The sequence below is a fragment of the Sturnira hondurensis genome, unplaced genomic scaffold (genome assembly GCF_014824575.4).
Source record: "Sturnira hondurensis isolate 20B ecotype Veracruz unplaced genomic scaffold, ASM1482457v3 Scaffold0008196, whole genome shotgun sequence".
In the NCBI taxonomy this organism is placed as follows: domain Eukaryota; kingdom Metazoa; phylum Chordata; class Mammalia; order Chiroptera; family Phyllostomidae; genus Sturnira; species Sturnira hondurensis.
The window spans coordinates 7,029,753-7,054,700 of NW_028080827.1; the positions used below are offsets into that span (position 1 = coordinate 7,029,753).

Consider the following 24,948-nt stretch of genomic DNA (forward strand, 5'->3'; position numbering starts at 1 on the left):
GAGGGGGAGGGAGGAAGAGAGGGAGAGAAACATCAATGTGCAAAACACACTGATCTGTCGCCTCACATGCCCCCAAATGGGGAAGTGGCTCCCAACCCAGCATTTGCCCTGACTGGGAATTGAACCTATGACTCTTTGGTTCCCGGGCTAGTGCTCAATGCACTGAGCCACACCAGCCAGGGCTGGACATCTGGTTTCTTAGCCCTGTTACTGAAGAAATGGGATTCAGGCCTGAAGTTTCATCTAGGGTAGATGGAATGACTTCGATAACACCTGCAAGGGCACCAATGCAGTAGGATTCCATACCACTCCATATTCATGACTATTCATTAACCAGAGGGCCAATTCTACTTCTGGATCACCACTTCTTAGAACAAGAGCTCTCTGCTTCAGTAGTCAGCGAATAAACACATAGAGCACCATGAATGGAGCTTCTTTTTTTTTTTTTTAAAGATTTTATTTATTTATTTATATTTAGAGGGGAAGGAGAGAGGGAGAGAAACATCAATGTATGGTTGCCTTTCGTGCATCCCCTGCTGGTAGTTGGCCTGCAAGGAACTGGCCTGCAACCCAGGCATGTGCCCTGAATGGGAATCGAACCGCGATCCTCTGGTTCGCAGGCCCGCGCTCAATCCACTGAGCTACACCAGCCAGGGCTGAATGGAGCTTCTTAATCAACAATTTATTAGAACCATGAACAACTGTAACTATTTCCAGGGCCTGCACAGCCTATAATCTTGAGCAGTTTGCCAGAACCATTTAAACTGACCTCAGCTAAATCAGCCAAACCCAGCATGTCAGCAATGATTCAGTATGAACAACTGGGTTGGTTCTATAGAACCAAATGGAGTCACGTATATCAAGGACAAAACAGAGAAGGTCTGCACGGGCTCACAGAGAAAGCTCAACCCATCCTTACAGTAATTTACAGCTCTTCTCAGAAATCAGCAGAGGGCCCCAGCAAACCCTCAAACACCAAGTCTGTTCACGCCATCTCTGGACTTCGTTGTTCCCAAGACTCAGCTACCCTGATCCAAATAGGGAAGAAGACCCCTAAGCAACCAGTCAGTTGGCAAAGCCAAATAACCCCCACACTTACCCCATAGAAATCCCTTAGTCTGTAAGCAACCTGAAACTCATTGTTTCAGTAGCCCTGAGTTTCCAGGCTTGCAGGTTGAAAGCCTTGCAATAAACTCATCACTCTGTTTTACTCAGTATGCACAGTTTGGTTTGTGACGGTTTCAATTGTCTTACAAATGGCTTCAACGTCTTTCACTATCCTTAACTACCACAACCTTCTTTTTAATCAGGAAATGCAATGCAAGGTCACCAAGAGCATCTCTTTAGAATAGCCTCTCTATAAGAACATTATATCCTGTTTTTAAAATCTGTCTCCCTACATTTAGAATACAGGCTCTCCCCTTGTAGCACGTAGTCTTATCTGGACATAGCCAGAAGCTACTATTTGATTGTCCATATCTGTCATGGGAGCAGGTAAGCAATACTGAAAAAGTTCAACCTTAGTCCTTTCAACTCAGGTTATGTCAGAATTTGCCACCTTTTGGGTGAGAACCAGCCCTTCTACCAACTCATAGTCAGCAGCTGTTCCACACAGTTAAACTGTTTTGATATTGCCAAGATCTACACTAGTGACTGGCTGGGTCAGTTTCCTCCTGGAGTTTACACTCATAGGAGAAAGCAGACTTGACTATTGAGAGATAACCTTTGAGTTAACAGAGCTTCTCTATCACTCATTCCAAAGGTCAAGAAGGATATAAATCCTTCTAGAGTGACCTGGAGATGATGGTTGGATGAATCCCTTTCTGAAAAGGCATGATGTAGGAATCTAAGAAAGCCAGTGATAACGACCACTGCTGTACTGCTGCCTCAAGCTGCTTCATCTTGAGCCTTAGCTCCACTGGGTGCCAGAGGTAACAGCTGCATGCCTTTCAGAATGGTAGCACTATCATTTGTAACGAATGGTCACATCCCCTTTTCCATCTTGAATCATTTTATCCATTCCATTTGGTCCGAGGCCTGTTCTAATAGCACCAGTCACAGAGATGCCACTGAAGCAGACCTCGCACGCTGGCAGCCCTGGTGGACACCCCACTCTACAGAACCACTTCTCAGGTGTGGTGAGCTTGGCTGGGTCTACGCAGGCTCAGAAAGGACAGATGGACATGAATGGATACTCTGGGTGGCTGCAGAGTGAGAGTGTGCACTGGTAACCCCCGAAGGGGATCAGAACATGTCACCCTGAAATATGCCGTGTTGGCATATTGATTATGTTGAGCTAAAGGCAACTGAAAAATGGCACATACAGAATAGGTTTTCCAGATGGAAAATCAACAAGGAAATGGTGTCCTTAACAATTCACTAGATCAGATGGGTCTAATTGATATCTTTAGAGCATTTCAACTCAATAATAATTTTAAATGTAAATAGCTTATATGCTCCAATCAAAAGAGTAGCTGAATGGATAAGAAAACAAAACCCATATATACGCCATCTGCAAGTGGCCCGCCTCAGAAAGACACACACACAGACGAAAAGTAAAGGTACGGAAACATATATTCATGCACATGGAACATAACAAAAGCTGGGGTAGCAATACTTATTAGAATAGACTTTAAAACAAGGGCTATATAATAAGAGATAAGGACAGACATTACATAATGATAAGTGGCTTGATCTAATGAGAGGAGATAACCCTTGTAAACATGTATGTATCCAAATAGGAACACTAAAATGCATAAAGCAAATCTTGATGGACATAGAGGGAGAAATGAACAGTAATACAGTAGTACTAGGGGATTTTAACACCCCATTGACATCAATGAATAGATCTTCTGGGCAGAAAATACACAAGAAAAGAGAAGCCTTAGATGACACATTAGATCAGATGGATTTAGTTGATATTTTCAAAGCAATTCACCCGAAGCAGCAGAATATACATTCTTTTCAAGTGCACATGCAACATTTTTTAGGATAGAGCACATGTTAGGACACAAAATGAGTCTCAATAAATTTAAGAGGACTGGAATTGTATCAGGCATCTTCTCTGACTATAATGGTGTGAAACTGAAAATCAATGACAAGAAATAACTGAAAAACACACAAACTCATGGAGGCTAAATAACATGCTACTAAACAATGAATGGGTTGACAATGAGCTCAAGGAAGAAATTAAAATACACCTTGAGACAAATTAAAATGAAAACAACACAAAATCTATGGGATGTAGCCAAAGCAGTTCTGAGAGAATATATAGCAATATAGGCCTACCTCAAGAAACAAAAACCTCAAATACACAATCTAAACTTACACTTAAAGGAACTAGAAAAAGAACAACAAAGCCCAAAGAGAGTAGAAGGAAAGAAATAATAAAGATCAGAATGAAAATAAAATAGAGTCTAGAAAAATAATACAAAAGATCAATGAAAACAAGAGCTGGTTCTTTGAAAAGATAAATAAGATTGACAACCTTTAACCAGACTCATCAAGAAAAAAAAGAGTTGTGGCTGGTGTGGCTTAGTGGATTGAGCACTGGCCTGCAAACAAAAGGGTTGTGGGTTCGATTCCCAGTCAGGGCACATGCCTGGGTTGCAGGCCAGGTCCCCAGTCGCGGGTGGGGGTGGGATGTGAGAAGCAACCACACATTGATGTTTCTCTCCCTCTCTTCCTCCCTCCCTTCCCCTCTCTCTAAAAATAAAGGAAATCTTTAGAAGAAAAATCATTTAAAAAAAGAGAGGCTCAAATAAATAAAATCATAAATGAAAGAGAAGTAACAACTGACACCACAAAAATAGAAAGGGTAAGATTACAAACAACTATATGACAACAAATTGAACAATCTAAAATAAATGAATAAAAACTAGAAACATACAATCTTCCAAAACTGAACCAGGAAGAAACAAAACCTGATAGACTGATTACAACTAACAAAATCAAAAGAGTAATGAAAAAACTCCCAGTAAACAAAAGTCCTGGACTGGATGGCTTTAGAGGTAAATTTTACCTAATGTTTAAAAAGAACTCACACCTCTCCTTCTCAAACTATTTCAAAAAATTTGAGAGGAGGAAAGACTCCCAGCTCATTTTATGATACCAGCATTATGCTAATTCCAAAACCAGATAAAGACACTATGAAGAATAGTTATAAGCCAATATCCCTGATTAACATAGATATAAAAATCCTCAACAAGCCATGGCTGGTGTGGCTCAGTGGATTGAGTGCCAGCCTGTGAACCAAAGGGTTAGTTGCCAGTTCAACTCCCAGTCAGGGCACATGCCTCCTGAGTTGCAGGCCATGTCCCCAGTAGGCGGGCATGTGAGAATCAACCATGCATTGATGTTTCTCTCCCTCTCTTCCCCTCTCTCTAAAAATAAATAAAATCATTAAAAAAATCCTCAGCAAAATATTAGCAAACTGAATTCAGCAATACATTACAAATATCATATGCTATGGTCACATGGGATTTATTATGGGATGCAAACTTGGTACAATATCCACAAATAAATTGAGGTTATATACCACATAAACAAAATGATGAATAAAAATCATATCAATAGGAGCTATGGCTGGTATGGTTCAGTGGATTGAGCATCCGCCTGCGAACCAAAAGGTCATTGGTTCAATTCCCAATAGTGGGACAGGTCTACTGTAGGGAGCGCAACTAGAAGCAACTACACATAGATGTTTCTCTGCCTCTCTTTCTCTCTCCCTTTCCCCCTGCCTAAAAATAAATGAAAAAAAAATTTAAGAATCATATCAATGGTTGCAGAAATAAACATTTGACAAAATTCAGCATTTATGATTAAAAAACTCTCAGCAAAGTGGCAATAGAGGGAACGTAATAAAGGCCACTTTTGACAAATTCACAGCTAACATCATACTCAAAATTAAAAAACAAAGTGTTTCCCTTAAGACTGGGAACAAGACAGAGATGTCTGCTTTTGCCACTCTTATTCAGCATAGTACTGGAAGTCCTAGCCACAGCAATCAGACAAGAAGAAATAAAAGGCATCTAAATTGGAAAGAAGGAAAACTGTTATTTGCAGACAAAGTGATACTGTATATAGAGTACCCTAAAGATTCCACCAAAAAAACTAGAACCAATTGATCAATTCAGTAAAGTAGCAGAATACAAATAATTATCCAGCAATCAGTTGAATTTGTATACACCAATAATGAACTATCAGAAAGGGAAACTAACAAAACAGCCCCATTTTCAACTGCATAAAAATTACCTAAGAATAGATTTAACTAAGGATATAAAAGATCTATACTTGGAAATGAGAATACGCTGAAGAAATTAAAAAAGATACAAATGAATGGGAGTATATATACTGTGCTCATGGATAGGAATAATTTATATCATTAAGCTACTCAAACTACTCTAAGCAATTTATAGATTCATCTATTGATCTATAGATGCAATCCCTAACAAAATACTAATGGCTTTTTTTCAGAGAACTAGAAGAAATATTCCAAAACTTACACAGAACCACAAAAGACCCCCAATAGTCATAGCAATCCTGAGAAAGAAAAAAGTTGGAGGTATCAGACTACCTGATGTTAAACTATAGTACAAAGATATAGTAATCAAAACAGTATGCTACTGGCATAAAAACAGACATAGAGACCAATGGAACAAAATAGAGAACCCCCAAATAAACCCACATCTATATGGTCGATTAATATTTGACAAAGGAGGTAAGAACATACAGTGGGGTAAAAGTAGTCTATTTAATAAATGGTATTAGGAAAACTGGACAGATACCTGCAAAGAAAATGACACTGGACCACCCTCTTATGCCATATACAAGAATAAACTCCAAACGGATTAAAGACTTAAGTGTTAAACTCAAAGCCATAAAACTTCTAGAAAAAATAAAGATGATAGGCAGTAAAATCTGTGACATTTCTCCTAGCAATATTTTTTCTGATATCTCTCCTCAGGCAAGAGAAACAAAAAAGAAAATGGGATTATATCAAACTAAAAGGCTTATGCATTGCAAAGGAAACCATTAACAAACGGAAAGACAACCTAGTGAATAGAACATATTCTCCAATGATACATCCTATAGTTGGTTAATATCCAAATTTACAAACTCAGACAACTTGACACATGCACACAAAGAAGAAAAAAACAATCCAATTAAAAAATGGGCACAGGACCTGAATAGACACTTCTCCAGAGAGGACATACAGATGGCCAACAGACATGAAAAGATGCTCAATGTCACTTGCCAGAGAAATGCAAGTTAAAACCACCATGAGATATCACCTCACACCTGTGAGAATGGCTATCATCAATAAATTCACAAACAACAAGTGACACTTTGTGAAGTATATGACTGTCTAACCACTATGTTATACACCTGAAACTAATAAACATTTTTGAATGCAAAGTGTAATTTAAAAATTTTAAAGAATAAGTGAACATACAAAAGAAAAACTAATTCAGATACAGAGAAGAAACTGATGGTTGCCACATCAGAGAGAGGTCAGGAGGATGGGTGAAAAGAGAGAAGGGATTAAGAAGTACAAACTATGATCTCACTTATATGGGAAATCTAATGAACAAAATAAACTGATGAACAAAGCAGAAACAGAGATGTGGGTACATGGAACCTACTGACAGGTCCCAGGGAGCGGGGGGTGGGCACTGGAAGAGGTCAGCTTAAGAATATAGACTCACGGCCCGCAGACCCAGACAGCAGCAGGAGGGGCTGGGGCGTTGGTGGAGTGGGGCAAGGCTGGGGGGAAATGGGGAACATCTGCAATAGTGTCAACAAAACAAGTAAATAAAAATACAAGTGCACACTGCCAGTTATAAAAACAGTCATGGGGATGTCAAGTACAGCATAGGGAATGTAGTCAATGATACTGTAAAAATTATGTATGGTGTTGGATGGGTACCAGACTTACTGGGGTGATCACTTAAGTTATGTGAATGTCTAATCACTATGTTGTAGGCCTGAAACTAATATAATACTGTATGTCAACTGTAATTGAAAAGCAAAAGGTTGTACATGTTATATTTAAAGAGACAATAAAAAAGGAAATTGTCATCAATTCAAGTTACTCCTAAGAATAAAGGCTTATTGAATCCCAAGGAAAACCAGCTAAGTTTTTTTTTAAAGATGCATAAACTTCTTAAAACATTGAAGACATTTACCAATTTATTGAAGTAAAAAATATAAATTCTTAATTAACTCTAGAAACCCAAGAAGTCCCAGGAATTCAGCTTTGAAGGCTTTAGTAAGAATTCCTTGTCAAAGGTGTTAGCGTTATGTCCTTTGCTAGACTGGTACTTGGGGCACTTCTGATGCCATTTAACTGCTCCCCCCCTGGCCCATTGCCTTGATACATTAGTCAGTGGTAGCTTTGAAACTGTGGATAGATGAGAGTGTCTTGTTCATATTTATCTCAATGTAGCGCCAGATTTCCCATTCGATGAAACACACTTTAACAATTCTTTGGAGCAGGAAGCCTTTAGATTCCCATTTTCCCCAGGCAGAGAAGGGCCACTCAAGGGCCTCTGTCCCAACACCTCTGAGTACGTGTCAAGGGTTAAAACACTTGCAGAGTCATCGCCGCAGGACTCCTTATAGAAGTGCAGGTAAAAATGTCCCAGAAGGGTCTTTACTCTGTTCTGTCCTTTAACATTCCAAATTTACTTGGCTGGCCACTGTTAGGCAGGTAGATGTGGGTTAAAAATTTGGTAACTCACGGTCGTTGTGTCCAAATATAGGTTAATATTGTTGCTGCAAGGCATGAGAGAAAGACCTGGGCCAGCAGTGTGCGCCAGGTCGTTGGGGTTGTGAAGAAGCGAAAGAAGCCATCCTACAAGGGGGGAGGGAGAAAAAGAAATGGATTGTTTCATAATGTTCAAAATCTGAACTCAATAAAACACACAGGAGGTTTCAGATGACTCCTGGGTTTAAAAGTTAAAACAAGGAAATACCAATAGGCAACGTACAATTAGGAACTTTTGATCAGTTGTGACTCGTAAGAAGTGGTCCAATAGGGGGCATAGAAAAGAATATAGAGGACACTTCAGTTTGAGGGAACACTTTGCCTTTGATTCCTTTCAAAACTCAAGAGGAAGGGAGGCCACTACAGACATACCTCAGTTTATTAAGCTTCACAGGTGTTGCCTTTTTGGTGTTTTTTTTTTTTTTAAACACAAACTGAAGGCAAGACCCTTCGCCGCAAAAGTATTACTCTCACTTTCCTTTGGTGGTCTGAACTGAACCCACAAGATTTAGGCCCGAATATCATGTTCTTTCCTGAGCAAGAGAGATGCCATTTGGGAAACTGTCAAATCGCTGGGTTGAAAGTTATCACCTGTGACAATACAGCAAGCAGTTCCATTCAGAAAAATGGAAAGGAAAGGAACTGAAATCCAGACTCGAGCATTTTAAGTGCATCTGGGAGAATGGTAGGCATGTCCTGTTTACTCAGTTGGAGAATTTTGGCTTCTTCATGTTAAAAGGTTAGTTCCTTGCCAGTGTTGATGAGCTTAAACAGCAAAAAACAATGCTGGCCCCCCAGTCAATTTCTTTTAAGTGCAGAGGGTCCACACGGACCAAATGCCTTAGAACAAATAGTTCAGGTGGAGTTCTTAGCCTTCACAGGCGTGGATAGTTGAAGACTAACACACACACGACAAAGAATGCAAGAGTCAATTCTCACACTGCAAACTGTTCACACAGGCTCTTGGTTCTGATGCGGATACTACCTGTCCTCCACGAATGGAACCCAACTGATCACCACTGGTCTAACACACCACTGCCAACAGTAGTCTTTTTAATGATTTGGCTGTATTCGTTCTACAGTCTCGGTCACTTCAGTCACTGATTCATCTCCAGTTAGGAAGAGAGGAAACAAGGTCTAGTTCAGAGCCCAGAGAGGCACGCTACCCTCCCACTGAAAGGTGGCGGGGCTTCACTTGACCCTTAGCTCCGTTTAGGAGCTGTAGGTCAAGCGCCTGCCCCTCTATCCTAAACCACAGAGACCACATGGAATACAGCTGAAAGCCAGGGCGTTTGGATATCTCCCAACCGAGGGCTAGGCACAGAGGATTCGAAGTTAAGGAATCTTGAGTCAGCACCACCACTGGGTGTTGGTGTACTCTCACCAACACCTGTGGCCTCGGTTTTTCCTGAGAGGTGTGGGGGCAGGGGAGGCGGTGGCTGTTCATTCTACCGTTTCAGGCAGAGCTGTGGGGTCAGTGAGTGTGAGTCTCTCCAAAGGTAGAGGAGAGCCTAAGTAGAGGAGAAAGAATCCACCTGGCCTGGACCACCCACTGCTGCTTTACCAGCTCGGGGATCTCTATATGAGCAAAGTATCCAGACCTAATGCGAGCGCATCCTAAAACTCGGAGGGCGAGCATGGTCAAGGCCAAAGTAGGCAAACCCAAGTCGTGCGCAGCTGCTACTGAATTAAGAGCGCCGTCTAGAAAGGGTAGTTTCTGTCAGCCTGGAATTTACACCGAGCGTCCCCGTGTTGCCGAAACGAAGACCCCAAGGAGCTGGCGCCGCTGGGTCTCTCTGGGTTCCAGCCGCGTGAGGACGTCCCGCGCCCCGCGCCCCGCTCACCCAGCCGCCTTGTGCCTCCAGCCAGGCGCGATGCTCCACGGTGAGCCAATGGCACAGAAAGGCCACCAGCCTCCGGCAGTCGGAATCAACGTCTTCCTCTGCCTCCCACTCTTTCTGTTCCCACGAGGGGCTTTCGGGCGGTCTCTCCAGCAGGGTCCCCACCAAAGTCAGGAGCAGCACCACGCGGCCCCAGGTGGGGAATCCGCTGTCTCGGACTAACTGCTGTGCCGCATTTGCCACCAGCTGCAGGCGGTTTCCCCGAAATCTTTGGTAGCGGGAGAAAACGGATTGGTGACGCTGTTGTATCCGCCCGGCTAAGTAGCGCAGCAAGGCGGCCTCGTGCGTGGACGGCGGCCGCCCGGCAGTGCCGCGCTCCCGGGCGCAGTATTCCAGGTAGTCTGCCAGCAGCTGCGCCGTGCGCTGTTTCAACTCGTCCCCCATAGCTCGGCCACTGCCGAGGGTCCTGGCTAGGGCCGGCGTTTTAGGCCCGGCTGCAACTCCCCCCGGGGAGGGGCTACCCGCCCCCGCACTGCCCCGGCTGTAGTGGTTTGCAGGTGGAGAGAGGAGCCTTTAATGCGAATCCCAACACCACCTGTGCGGGTGCCAAAAACGAGGCTCAGCCTTGTGCTCGTGTGTTCACGTAGCAATCGGGCAGAGTAAGACTCTTCTGGGGTTATTGTTTAGCTCTCCGCCTGGGGCCTAAGAACCTGGAGGGGACAGTCTGGGGAGTTGGGCCAGACCTTTGTCTTTTATTAAGGAGAGGTTGATGAAAGCTACTCACAGCCTTCATTGACGGCTCACGTGTGAGGATGTTCAGTCTCTCCCAATTGTGTGTGAGAGATCCTCTCTTTGAGTGTGGTATATGTGGCAGGATAATTCTCTGTGGGCAGCTCGAATGCCAGTATATTGGCTACATTCATTCACTCATATTTATTTAAAGCCCTTGGGGGTGCTCCTGGCACTGGAGATATAACAGAGAGCAAGACATGTGGTCCCTGCTCTCAAGGACCCTACAGTCCAGTGATGGGACAAAGACACAGACCATCACAGTGGAGTTTAACTGTGGCCATAATATAACAGGAGAAGCTGAGGGCATACTCAACTCTAGGTTAATGGCTGCTTCTGATCGCTACCATTCTTACATTGTTTAGAGTTCTCATTACTTTTTACTGGCCAATCCTTCATTACTCCAATCCCCTGTTATATATAATACTTATTTGAATCCTTGTCTGTTCACATTACTCTATGGCTTATTTCTCCTAGTTGGACACAGTCTGATGCAAAATTGGTACCAGCAGTGAAATTTTTAGCGGTCCAGTGGTCCAAGCATGTTGAAATATCCCACCTAGGGTAAAAGAGGAATTGCTTCATCTTGCATCATCCACAAGAAAGAAGAGACACAATGCTTGGCAGGTCATTTTGGATTTCGGAGGCAACGTACACTACATTTGAGTGTGTGATGCAACCCGTCTACAGGCCGGTGGTTTGGGGAGCAGAACAAGGGAGGGCTCTGAGGAGCATTCAGGCTGCTGTATAAACTGCTCTGCCACTTGGGCCTTATGGTCCAACACATCCAGTGACACGTGTCAAATAGGGGTGCTGAGTGGAGCCTCTGGCACACACCAATAGCAGAATTACAGTGTTGATCTTTAGGATTTAGAAGCAAATCAATGTCATCTTCTGCAGATAACTATTCTCCTTTTGAAAAGCAGGTCGTGGCTTGCTCCTGGGTCTTTGTAGAGAGGCTGAACACCTAACCAAGGGGCATCAGGTGACTATGCACCTTGAGTTGCCATCGTGACATGGATGTTGTTGGACCCACCTAGTGATTGGGTTGGGCACGCACAGCAGCGATCTGTCATCAAGTGGAGATGGTATATGAGAGACTGAACTCAGGCACTTCCACTGGTTGTAATCAATGGCACAAGCAGGTTGCTCTGCCTGCTCTCTCATTCCATACCTATGGTTTCCAGGGATTCGCTTCTGACCAGGTGACTGAGGGAAAGAAACTGAAGCCTGGGTTACAGATGGGCCTATGTGATATGCTGGTACCACATGAAAGTGGACAGCTGTGACATCACAGCCCCATTCAGGAGTGACTGTGAACAGGGTGGCGAAGGAAAATCCTCCCCGTGGGCTGATACTCAAGCCACAGGGGACTGTCCATGTTATCTGGGGTGAGAAATGGCCAGAGCACAGGCAGACCTACATAGATTTATGGGCAGTCACTGATGGTTTGGCTGGATAGCCAGGGCCTTGAAAGAAACAAGACTGGAAGAGTGGTGACCAGGAAATCTTAGAAAGAGCTACGTGCCTGGACTGCCCTGAGTGGGCACAGACTGAAATATGTGTGCCCCATTGCATGCCCCCACAGGAAGCCACTGCAGAGGGGACAGAACTCTGTGCTCTGTGGATGTCAGAGAGCTTCCTTACCCAGCCACTGTAGTGCTTGCTCACGCCATGAATGAGGAGGCCAGGGCAGCAGGAGGGGAGGATGTGGCGGCAGCGGAATCCTCTCTGCAAAGGCTGAGCTGGCAGCACTTGGAATTCTCTGCAAAAGCTGGGCTGGCCGCGCCAGCGACTCCTTTACAGTGAGCCAAATGAATTGGTCAGCAGGGAAGAGAAATCTCTGCACATCAAACTCCCATTTGAACTGGTGTTGACGTCTGTGGGTCGCCTCTTCAATTGAGGTAGGTAAACATTTTTACTTATGTTCATACGTTTTACAAGTCATGATTTCACCTTTTAAACATTTTATCTTTGCAGCAAGCACAGAGGAGTAGCTTGGGGGTGAGTGAGAAATCCTCTGGCCCTGTGGTTGCTAACTCTTAATTATCAGTTGAACGAAACAACAAATGAAGAAATTAACCCCCACACAGTTTCTGATGCACACGATGCAAGAAGGCAGTGGGCGGACAGATCTGATTAAAACCCTGGTGCTGCTGCCTAGAAGTTGCGACCCTGAGCAACTTGTTCCGCTCTCCCAGCCTCCATCTCCTCACTTACTACATGTAGGCAAAGAGCTGCCCCTTCGGGCTGGTACAGGGTTACAGGAGCTGGTGTATGCGCTGTGCTTGGCACAGTGCCCGGAACGGAGTGCAAGCTCTTTCCTGAGAAGAGTTCATCGGTAGTATGAACTAACCAGGGTTACCATGTTCACTTTACCCACTTTTAACCAAAACACAAAATGTGACATTTGGTGAGGCTTACCTACATGCTATTTTTTTTAATACTGAAAAGAGCTAGAGACTGACTGCCTGTTTTTTTTATATCGGATTTATATAAAATATATATTACCATGTATATTTTATCACCTTTATGTCCCTCCCCATTCATCCCACTCCCAGCCCTAAGTAACCACCGGTCTGCCGTCTTTATGGATTTTGCCCATTCTAGACATTTCACATACACGGAATCATACCACACGTGCCCCTTTGTGTCTGGCTTCTTTCACTTAACGTAATGTTTTCGCGGTTCATCCGTGTTGTAGAATGTGGCTGCTCTTCACTCCTTTTTATTGCCAAATACCATCCCTCTGTGTGGATGCATTAACATCACGACTTTGTTCAGCCCTCCACCGGTTGTTGGACATTCGAGTTGTCCCAGCCTGGGCTGTTTATGAATACTGTGTTCAAGTTTCTGTGTGGATGTAAGTTTTCATTTCTCTTGGGTCTAGACCTAGGAGGAGGAGGCCACCTGTCGCAGGGCGGGGGGCGGAGATGGAAACAGTGACCTCTGCTTCATTTCCTGATGTACGACAAAGTTAAGTGGTGTGTGGATTAGATAACCTTGGGTTCAAATGTGGACATTTCCTGTTGCCAGTCTTTACACAAGTGCTCACACCATACTTACACTTAGTTGTTCCTATTTATTTACTCGTTAAACAGTCCAGAGCACCATACCTGATTCCGTCTCCTCACCCGAGGGTCTGCATCCTTTTTACAAAGACACAAAAATATTAATTTCATTTCTTTCATCAGAAATGGCCAAGTTCTGGCTGGCGTGGCTCAGTGGGTTGAACACCCTCCTGTAAACCAAAGGGTCGCAAGTTTGATTCCCGGTCAGGGCACATGCCTGGGTTGTGGGCCAGACCCTCAGTTGGGGACATGCAAGAGGCAACGGATTCATGTTTCTCGCCCTTTCTCCCTCCCTTCTCCTTTCTCTAAAAATAAATACAAATTTAAAAAATAAAGCAGAAATGGCCAAGAGTTAGCTTACTATGAGTGGCCAGTCCCAAAGGCCACCCTAGCCACAGCCAGGTCCTCTCTAGGAGAATGAGGGTGCCTGTGCTTTGTCTTGAAAAGCGACCTGATTCTCTCCCATCCTAAGTGAGGCGGTCCAGCCTCCCGTCCTCACAAAGGATCCACAGAGGTAGGATCCACTGAGAGCTTTCCTCCCCCTGCCCCGCCTCAGTCCTGCTCAGCCCAGAGCACCAGGGGAGGGGCCTTACGGACCTGTATCTTTAACCTGTTGTAGACCCAGCAGCCATGTTTGGGAAATGCCAATCCACAGGCCCCAGCTCAGTCAGCTTGCCTGGCCCTGGGGAAAGCCAGCAGAAGTGCTGTGGTCCCAACCCCAGCCTTAGTTAATCTTCTAACCCCAGGGTGTCAAACTCATTTTCACGGGGCGGGGGGGAGGGCATATCCACCTTGCAGTTGCCATCAAAGGGCCATGGGGAATTTCAGGACTGTATAAACGTAAATGCTTCTTAACCAGGGGCAAGGAGCTCCGCCCTGCTGCTGGGTAGAAACAGGGTGCAGGGCTGCATATAACAAAGTGGAGGGCCGGCCCCGGCTCGCAGGCTTTGCCTGCCGCCTGTGCTTTACCCTATCGGCTGGGCTCACCCCTGGATCTCAGTGTCCTCATTTGGGAAAGGTTTTCAGGGGTTCACAGGCTCCGCCAGTCTCTAGCCTTTCCAATGGGCTCTCTGTGCCCCTGCAGGGCCTCTTACGTGGCCTGTGGCCACCCCAAAGCCTCCTCTGAGACAGCCTCCTCAAGGCTCCTTCCCTAATCACCCTGCATTCTTCCACCCCCTCTTCCAAGCTCCTATGAAGCCTTACTGGCCGCAGGGAGGTCTCGCTCATTAACCCAGATCAGCTGTTTTCAGAGTGTGGTCCCCACCCTCAGGGTCTCTGAGACCCTGTCAAGGAGTCCTCCAAAGTCAAAACCACTTCCATGATAATAATAATGACCTTTGTCTTTTACATGTGGCTTTTTAAATGCTTGTTCTCTCAGCTTTCTAGGAGCTACTGCTGTGTGATGAAAGGATCACCAGGGGAAGGGGTGACTGTATTCTTGGGCTTTATAATTATCCTCAGTTTTAATTACTAGTGATAAAAAATACTGATAAATGTAACCCATATAAACAAAAATCTCTTTGGGACCCTCAATTTTTGAAAGTGTAGGAAGGATTTTAAGACCCAAAACTCTGAGAACCACTGGCCCAGGTGGAGTCCTAATTGGTGATAATTGGATACATGAGTGGGGGCTGCTTAGGGAGAGGAGGACATGGGGGAGAAAAGAATGGGGAGTAGGGGGAAGGGAGGGGAAAGGGAGGAAAGGAGGAGGAAGAAAAGACAGAGGAGGTAAGTGGGGCAAGAAGAGGAGGGAAGAGATGGGAGGAGGGGCTGAAGGAGAGAAGGGAGGGGAAGTTAACGGGGAAGGGAGGGGGAAGGGAGGGTGGATGGACAGACATGAAGGCTGGCAGGTGTGCCAAAGGCTGAGGTAGGTACTTTACATACGTCATGCTGTCCTGTTTCATCGATGAGGAAATTGAGGCAGAAATTTGGATGTTATCACATGTCCTGTGAAAGGGGTAGAGCTGGCTCTGAACCCAGAGTGACATCCTTTGTCACCCTGCTGTCCCCCTCTGACTTACAGATCAGTCCAGTGTGTCAATGCTGCCACCTTCTAGCCAGCTGGCAAACAACTGCAGAAGCCCAGGATGCAAAAGCCTTCACAACCCTGTGCTGCCATTAAGCTACTTACAACCCAGGGGAGGGTGTGAAGGAGGTCAAGGGGCGGGATGTGGAGTGCCTTCCGCTGGACTCGGGCTCATTCCAGAGCAGCTGCCTTGATTTCCGTTTGCAGGCGTTCCCCTAAGCACCCATCAGGGCCTGCCTCCTCACCCCACTGGCTCCCTGCCCCCCCCCCAGCCCTCTCTACTCTGCCAGGCGTGTCCAAGGCTATGCACACCTGNACAACCCTGTGCTGCCATTAAGCTACTTACAACCCAGGGGAGGGTGTGAAGGAGGTCAAGGGGCGGGATGTGGAGTGCCTTCCGCTGGACTCGGGCTCATTCCAGAGCAGCTGCCTTGCTTTCCGTTTGCAGGCGTTCCCCTAAGCACCCATCAGGGCCTGCCTCCTCACCCCACTGACTCCCTGCCCCCCCAGCCCTCTCTACTCTGCCAGGCGTGTCCAAGGCTATGCACACCTGTGGGCACACCCATTGGTCCCCTTCACCACAATCAATTTGGTAGGTTTGCCCCCAAGTCCTCCTAGAAAAGGAAAAACTGGTTGAAAAACTCCAGTCAGCCTTGTATTCGATATGCAAAATACAGTTTATTACTCGGAGTTTATTACCTTTGAGTCTCCATGTGGTACAGTGTACTCCCAACCAAGTTTCCATCAATAAATACTAAACAACACCCACTGTGAGGTGAAACGCTTGTAAGGGAGGTGGCTTACTGCCCATGGGGTAAGTGCCCTACCAAATACCTTCATAGGGCCCTCAAAGTCACTTTTGTAACTGAAAAGTTGTGGCCTCTCTTGCGCACACACTTAAGATGCGCTCCACCTCTCCAAACACATAGCTGGGACGTGCTGTCCCCGGGTCTGGGTGACTCTCCCTTTGCCCTCCCTCCCTTTGCTGCTGGGAGGCCCAGGTCAGAGTGCAGAGGCTGGAGAGGGTCTGTGGGAGAGGGAGGGGAGGCCACGGCAGGAGACCAGGGGCCTAGGCCTTTCCTGAGCCCCGGCCCAGATGGATCCTGTGGGGGAAAGGGCGGGTGACTGAGAAACAGCCCCTCTGGGCTCCTCACAGGCAAACAGGGACTTTATATTTCTTTCTCTCACCAGGGCCTCTTGTGTACTAAGACCCTCAGAAATCACTGACTATAACCATTTTGTTTATTTTTAAAAAACTGAGGAAAAGATAGCCTGGCTGATTTTTGACTGACCGGCCCATCATGATACCTAACCAAGTATCATGTAGTTTTGAGGGTTGTCCTGGCACCCCCCTGAGGTTTCAGGAGTGCCCAGTCCAGGCCTATTTGATGGCTGTGCTGGCTCCAGCTCCGGCTCTGCAAGGGTCTCTGAGCGGCAGACCTGGGGCTGGGCCTGTAAGCCAGAACTAGCTCAGGAGAAGGGCCAGGCTGCAGCAGGGCTGAGAGCAGACCAGAGAGCCAGGGGACTCAGCACACGCAGCCCTCGGGAGCCACAGGGTTGGGGCTGGCAGACCCTGGGCCACCTGCCAGGCACGCCTCACTCAGGAATGATTTTGGGTATCTGAGGTGACTTTTTTCTTCCGTTATGCATACCATCTTTATGAGTAAGGAATTTTCTAAAACAAAGAATAAGCCTCTATACCTTTAAAAACAAAACAACAACAAAAAAAAGGAAAAGGGATCCTGTAACAAAAGCACTTGCTATCGTCTAGAAGGAAATGCTGAATGTCAAATAAAGACAAGCTATCTTTTATGTTATTGTTCAATATAAAACAAAGACATCATTGTTTGAAATCTATCAATTAATTTGTATATGTAATTACCCTCAATGCAATGAGTGCAATGGACATGGATGAGGTCACTTTAGCTGAGGGGAGACGCTCATCCTGATGCATCTAATACTGGTGATAAGTTTCTAAACAAGTTGACTGTCCTGTGTCCCCACACAGAAAGGCTTTGGTTGTTCTGAGAAGCCTTTGTGTCAGGAAGAGTATTCAGCTTTTCCCTCAAAAGAAAATGCTCGGCCAAGTGCAACACTAATGTCAATCATCACGTAATGCATAAACCAAACACCCTCGTCCGTTGTAGGCCCGTCTGTGCTTCATGCCTAACAGTTCACGCAGGTGAAAATCTTTTATCTGAAAAAGGACAGTATGATGTAGACTGGAAAACATGCTTTCACAATAAAAACACGTTTAAAAAAGTGGTTTTGTCTAATTACATCTGGATAAAATGGAACTTCCTTCTGTAACGGACCAGTTAACACGATCCTCCTCACCCAGCCCACTGACCTCAGTGCTTTCAGGGGAGACCCCCAAGGTCACAGTGTACACTGAGGGAAACCAGACTTGAAAGGGCTCTGAAGACAAATTTGATTCAAGGAAATAACACAAAATATATTAAGTGCTAAATTCTGTTGGTAACAGAATCAGTTCAGAGTAATATAATTAAGAATAATCTTAAAAATAGCCCTGGCTGGCGTAGCTCAGTGGATTGAGCGCAGGCCTATGAATCAAAGGATCGCAGTTTGATTCCCAGTCAGGGCACATGCCTGGGTTGCAGGCCAGTTCTCATTGGGGGACGCACTAGAGGCAACCATATATTGATATTTCTCTCCCTCTCTCCTTCCCTTCCCCTCTAAAGGTAAATAAATAAAATGTTAAAAAAAGAATAATCTTAAAAATGAATAAAATTTAAAAAGTGTTCAAAATAAAAACAAAACAAAACAAAACAAAACACTGTACTTGAAGGTGCCCTCCCAGTGCTGAAGGCTCACAGTGGCATTTTCTGGGGGTGGTGATTTTAATAGTGATACTGGAGATGTTTGGTGACCTTTCAGCCGTGGAGTGGCTCCCCGGAGCAAAGCTGTGATAAACTCTCACATCCTCTAAAAGTCAGCTCTATTTACACGTGACGATGTCAAATTCTAGCCTCAGGTATCTAATGTGTATTGGAGGAGATGATCAAGCCCAGACCTGCAAATACACAGATAACTGTTAGTCCCTTATGGTTAACAACTTGTAAAGCCTGAGTTTAAAGGGAGAAAATCAGTCTCTTTACACACACACACACACACACACACTCCATCCAAAACACAGCACGTGCATGTCCTGGAAAATAAAACACTCTACTCTTAACAACTCAAAAGTGCTGTTTGGGTCTAATCCCCGCCCTCCCTTAGTTAACTGTCTGAAGGGCATCTGTGGCCTCCTATCAGGGAGACTCTCTGATAGGAGACTATCAGATGGGGGACTCTGACAACTGAACCCCCTGAACCCACACAACTCTCTCGGTGCAGTAATGCGACTGTACTAATTGAGGCAATTGCTGCCCAGGAAGGTGAAGTCACAAATTGCTTGTTTTAGGAACTTTGCAAGAATAACTTTACTTTTTTACCCCACAGACTACTCAAGTATCCTCTTTGGAAGAGACCTGCTTGTCAGAAAAAATACGCAGTATCAAATTACTCATTTTCAAGACCATCTTCAGAACCCCCTCCCCTCAGCCTGCATCCAGCAGTCTTAAACCCTCATGCCACACATCTGTCCGAGCCTTGTTAAGTCCCTCCATCAGAAGCCTTAACCCCCTAAAACTCAAATATCTGCCTTTGTTCTCCCCTTCTAAGATACTACTAAGACGGTCCAGTTGGTGGTCTTCCACAGAGGTAAGCTCTGCTTTACACACAGGTGATTTTACTAGTATTTCTGAGGAGCCAACAAAGCCATGGATCTTTTTGAGAATCTAAAAAAAAAAGGGCCACAGGGAGGCACTTCCCAGAAAAAGGCACACACACAATCTGTCATATAATGTCAGGGACTTCAGGGGCCTCTGGGAGCCCCTCTGTGGGTCTCCCAGGGGTCTGCGACCACAGAAGGACCCTGCACTTCTAGGAAGAGCGACTGGCAATCTGTGGTTTATCAAAGGCTAGACTCTGAAGAATCAGACTTTTAGGGTCAAAAGGAACCTTTTGGATCACCTAGCCCAACTATTCCCTCAACTACATGCTGATATATAGTTGTGTAATCTATGCTTGAACACCTGAGTGAATGGGGAACTTACTACCTACCAGGCTACTCGTTCCTTCTGTGGCTGTGAGCAGAGCTCAAATTAGAGCTCCAGGTGGCTGTCTGGACCTGTCCGAGCTCCCTCTGTCTTCTGTTTTCAGGAAGGCCAATCACACCTCTTCTCCACACACACAGTAAAGTAGGAGAACTCCTCTCTTACCCGTAGGGTGTGATCCCATGACCCTGAGCAAAAAGCAGTCCCATCAGGGGAAACTCGGAGAGTACTGACACGGTTTTCATGTCCAAACAGGATGGAGACTCGAGAGCCCTTGAGAACATCCCAGACATTGATGGTATAATCGTTGTATCCAGCAAACAGCAGGCGACCTGGAAGCAGGGTATGATGGTTATTAAACCAGTTCCTTTGTGTTTTTCTTTTCATGACACTCACCTGCTGGACTGCTCATTTGTTCACTCATTCATTCATTTAATAACCAGTGACTTAGTGCCCACTCTGTGTCAAGTACTGTGCTCTACCCTGGGGATTCAGAGAGGACAGAACACAGCTGCTCCCCCCGTGGAGGGTGGTAGTGGCAGGTAGACACATAAATCATTGTAGCGCCATGTGGTAAGAGCTATAATGTAGCGCCATGTGGTAAGAGCTATAATGTAGCGCCATGTGGTAAGGGCTCTAGGTGCTCAGTTATGTGCTACGTGCTATCACAGCGGAAGGATCAAGGAGGGCACTGCAGAGGAAGCGACATCTGAGTTGGTTCTTGAGGGCTGAATAGGAGTTTGCCATGCAGAGAAAGGAGAAAAGATGTTTCAGGCAGGAGGAGCAGCGCGCACACACAGGCTCAGATGCAGAGTGGGGTGGTGTCTGGGGACACTGACTGGTCCCGTGACCTAGCGTACCAATGCTGCTTAATGCTCACTAGCAGCCTCTCCAGCTGGGAGGGCAGAGGTGCCGTGAGCTTAGGGCACCGAGAAAGGGACGATGGCTTCACTCCTTCCACCTCAGAAAAAACTCCTTTTGGGGGATGAAGGGGAGAATAGAAGGCTGGGGAGGAAATGCCTGGAGGCACTGCACAGATCAGCATTAATCCATCCCTGGATACCTGAAGAACAGTATTAATGGGCACAGCCTTCATTTCCCCTGAAGTGAACCGGGCTGAGCGAAGCCGCTGAGCGCAGGGCAAAGCGGGGGGTCAAGAAGCCCAGTGGGGAAAGTCTGGCACAAAAGTAGACCACTTAGCATATCGGCCCACAGGAACTTTGGCTGAGAGGCAGCTTGACAGGGAGCTGCGTTTCACTTAGGTCCTGTTTCACGGTCTTTGGAAAGTTTCTGAAAAAAAAAAAAATCTTACCACTGAGGGAGAAGTCCACGCTGGAGGCTCCAAATATGATACTCTCTTTGGAATAGATGGCGACCTCCCTGTCTGCCCGGAGGTCATAGAGGCGACACTGGGGAGCAAACAACAAAGAAGCACGCACTTCTGGCTGCAGTTTGGGGAGGCGAAGACCACAGGGCTCATGGCGGAGCCAATGGCTTGTGCAGTTGGAGAGGTAAGGGAAATACCCCTTTGGTTTTCTCTCCTAGTATTTTCTCCCTCAATCCCAATTTCTATTAATCTCCATGGATCAGTGGAGATTTAAAGAAACAGCAAATACAGAAGATGTCTTTCTTTTACAGAACATGTGTTTCAAATACAGAATGAAACCCATTCTTTTTTTCTGATGAAGGATACATGTTAATTGTAGCAAATTCAGGAAAAAATGCATAAAAAATGAAAGTTGCCCCAAATCCTAGAGGTACTGTCTAATGTCTGTGTCCTTCAGTCTTACTTCTATTTTATGTGTAATTTTCTCCTATCATTAAATAATCTTAACCCCCCCCCCAATGATTAACATTGGGGGGGTTGTTGAATATTCTTCATATAGATACAGCAGAATCTATTTAGCCATCCTCTGTTTAAGTGTTTTGCTTGTGTCTAATTTTTCTCTTTTGTAATAAAATTCTAGACATTTCTGTCTCTAGCATGGTGATTATTCTTATGTAAAAATCCTTCATATTTTCCTTACAGCAGCTAAGGAAAAGAATCTTTAGACTAGAATTCCAAGAAGCAGCATGTCCAGATCAAAGGGCAGAGACACCCTGGAAGTTCTTACGCCCGTACCACAGAACTACTTTCTAGAAGGCTGGTGCCAAGGGTCCTGGTTCAGGCTTGTCCCCGGCCCCGTCCCTGCACCATCTGGGCCACTGAGCATTTCTGTAGCGATGGAGCATGTGACCATTGAAACCCGCATTTCTTGGATTAGAGATAACTTTAAAGACATTGTGAGTTTATCTGCCATTTTGGATGTACTGCTTTGTAAATGGTCTGCACTGTATCTTTTTTTAACACTGCAATATTTATCTTATTGATTATGCAACCCCATTCATTCCTAAGGATTTCAATTTGGTCTGTGATACACATAGCAAGGATTTTTCCAAAATGTATACACTATATCTTGTTATACATTTTCTGACACACACATGTTTTAAATTTTCATTATTATCAAACTCTCAATCTATTCCTTTGTAATTTCTTCCACAGTAGTAAATCAGAATGAAAACCTTATTTAATACTTATTTGGTGTTTTCAGAGTACAAGAAGGTACTTCTTATTCTCTTAAAAAATCAGTCAACAAAAGTTTTCAATTAGTATCAAAAGCCTTAAAACTAGTTCATTTCTAAGAATTAATTCTAAGTAAACAGTGAGAGGTTCCAAAAATATTTATGTATAGCAGTGCTTTTTAGCAGAAAAAATAAAACATAAAACCTTGAAATCCTAAATGTCCAAAACTTGAAGACTAGTAAAAGTAAATGATGGCATGTCTATAACCTGGGAAACTTCTCCATCATTAAGAAAATATAATGTAGAAAAACATTTATTGGCATGGGAAAATGTTCACAATCTACTGTTAAGTGGAAAAAACCCACAATTACAAAGCACTTTTTTTTTTAAAAGAAAAGGAACAGGAATTCATGCAATTGTGATTTTTCTTAGGTAGGGAGATTAAGATAATTCAATCTTTCCCCCAATTTTTTTCATTGAATACACATTATTTTTGCGATCTGAAAAAAGGTATTTTAAAAAACAAACTGAAGTGAGCATATCTCTTTCAAACAGGAAAAGGTCCTGGTAGCTCAGAAACGTACCGTAGCGTCATCAGACCCCGAGGCAAAGGCATCTCCACTGGGGTAGTACCTGCAGAGAGGACATTCAGGGAGAAAGCACTTTATTCAGAGTGGTGCCCCACTCCCAGTGCCTGTCAGAGCCTGGGCCAGGCCCTCGGACGCAGAATCTCCACTTCTAGCGTCCTAAGGACCACTTGTCTCAAGGGCCAGGAAAAGCTCATCTGGCACACCCATGGGCCTCTGGTGTTCTCCCCTGCAAATAGGGGACAGTGACACTGGCCTTGCAGAGTGTTGGTGAGGAGTGAACAAGATAATGTGGGAATCTCCACCAGACATGGAGCACAGGGCAGGTCCCTGTACCGTAGTTTTCCTCGACCACATGCCTCATTCCCATGACTTGGCTCAGAGCTCAGGGATGAGCAAGTGGCTATACACACAGACACTGGAGCCAGAGACACAGAGCCACAAGCAGATCTCTGCACTGACCACGCACTGCATGGGGTCCTTGTGGCAAGTGACTTCACCTTGCCCAGCCTCAGTGTCCTCATCTGAAAAGTGAGGATGACAATGTACATTCTCTGTTGTCAAAATGAAACAAGACTGTGTGTGCAAAGGATGGGGCATGGTACCAAACAGAAAGCATTCACCAAACGATGATTATTTCTGTCTGTCACGGTCATTCTCTTGTTGAGACCGGACGGAACGACAGCCATTAGAGGAAGAGGGTCTAGGGTAGAGGCAGAGCAGAGGGGAGAGAATGTGCATTTTTAACCATTTCATGAAAACATACGGAGTTGACTTAGTTTTGTGGATATTCTATCCTGCACCTTAGTGACTTCATTTACTATCTGTGGTAAATTCTGGATTAATTTCCCTTGATTTTCTGGGTAATCCTGGACATTTGCAAAAAGTGACAGTCTTTCTTCTTTCACCTTATATCCTCTATTTGAGCGCAGGAAGCTGGACAATTCTTACTAACACTTCTACTACTAAAGTAATTAAGTCTTCTTATTTTCTTCTTATTTTTAAGGGGAACAATCTAGTATTGCCCACTAAGCATAATGAAGATTCTTGGGTGATTCTACTTTATATACATACCGTCTGGACAGTGCCGCCTTCCAAATTTCTATGTCAAGCCCTGACCTGTCTTGGGATCCAGTTCATAGAGCCTGCATATCATTTGTCCCTTTTCATGTCACCCTGTGGAACTGGGGCTCAGGGAACCAGCATAAAAATGCTGATGCTCTGGCTATTGCCCCAGCTACAAGCAGTAAACTGTCCTTCATCTCTAACCCAGAAAGTGGTGTTTTGTACCAACATCCATGAAATTGTGGCAACCTAACTTGCAGCTTGCAGGATGGGTAAGATCTCAGAACATTCCCAATCCTAGACGTTCCTGCCTCTACTATGTTTTCTTTAGCTGCCATCCTTTCTTGAACTCATGCAACTACCTTCTACCTGGATGTCATACTCCCATTTTCACTCCCCTACAACCTCTTCTCCATACAGCAGCCAGAGGGATCCTTTACAGGTCAAACATACAAGCTCTGCCTGGAAAAAGTCCAGCCATTGTTGGTATAACAGTAACAGTGTGCATGACATCAATAACCTGATGGCCAAGAAGACTGGACTGGAGTGCACATGTGTGAACAATGACGACTTCACTGTACTAGTCAGTGGGGGCAGTAGGTGCTGTTGAGTGAGCATGTGCACTGTGTGGCCATCACATTCAAAATGACTGAACAAGTACAGCAACAAATCTGCATCAGATTTTGTTGTAAGCTTGACCATTCCTCTGCAGAAACTATTTGGATAATTCAGTAGGCTTTCATGGATAATACAGTGAGTGCAATACCAATAAAAATGTCACATAAACACTTCAAAGATGGTTGAGAATCTGTTGAAAGTGACCCATGTTCTGGAAGGCCTGCAATAAGCAGACCACCTGAGAATGTTGAACGTGTACAGGTTGCAATCAACGAAGATCAGTTACTGACAGTGCGAGACCTAGAAGCTGACCTGGGATTCCCAAAACTACTGTGTCTGAGATTTTGATGCAGGATCTTGGCACGAAATGTGTTGTGGCAAAGTTCATTCTACTGCTTCTGCTACCAGAGCAGAAAAAACATTGTGCTGCAGTTGCTAATGGCTTGATTCAAACAGCTACCAGCGAACCAGATTCCCTCAAGAAGGTCATCACCAGAGATGA

At 45.0% G+C, this 24,948-nt stretch overlaps 2 protein-coding genes and 1 pseudogene across 4 annotated transcripts in view; all 3 read right to left on the reverse strand.

The window, feature by feature from the left end:
• Positions 1-1,207: 1,207 nt before the first annotated feature.
• On the reverse strand, positions 1,208-2,512 carry LOC118992477 (T-complex protein 1 subunit delta-like; annotated as a pseudogene).
• A 4,666-nt stretch (positions 2,513-7,178) lies between these two features.
• Positions 7,179-10,053, reverse strand: BCL2L10 (BCL2 like 10). The gene is made up of 2 exons (XM_037054431.1): positions 9,613-10,053; positions 7,179-7,907 (listed from the first exon to the last, which is right to left on the reverse strand). The coding sequence occupies exons 1-2, from the start codon at positions 10,051-10,053 to the stop codon at positions 7,704-7,706; spliced, it is 645 nt and encodes a 214-aa protein (XP_036910326.1). The 3' UTR covers positions 7,179-7,703.
• An 8,192-nt stretch (positions 10,054-18,245) lies between these two features.
• GNB5 (G protein subunit beta 5) overlaps positions 18,246-24,948 on the reverse strand; it is a 37,643-nt gene continuing 30,940 nt past the window's right edge. For all 3 annotated transcript variants that reach the window (XM_037054655.1, XM_037054654.1, XM_037054656.1), the window contains 4 exons: positions 22,761-22,809; positions 20,926-21,022; positions 19,779-19,945; positions 18,246-18,529 (listed from right to left, as the gene is read on the reverse strand). In XM_037054655.1, the coding sequence (XP_036910550.1) occupies positions 18,518-18,529; positions 19,779-19,945; positions 20,926-21,022; positions 22,761-22,809 (325 nt within the window). In that variant the 3' untranslated portion in view covers positions 18,246-18,517. The remainder of the gene's footprint in view (positions 18,530-19,778; positions 19,946-20,925; positions 21,023-22,760; positions 22,810-24,948) is intronic.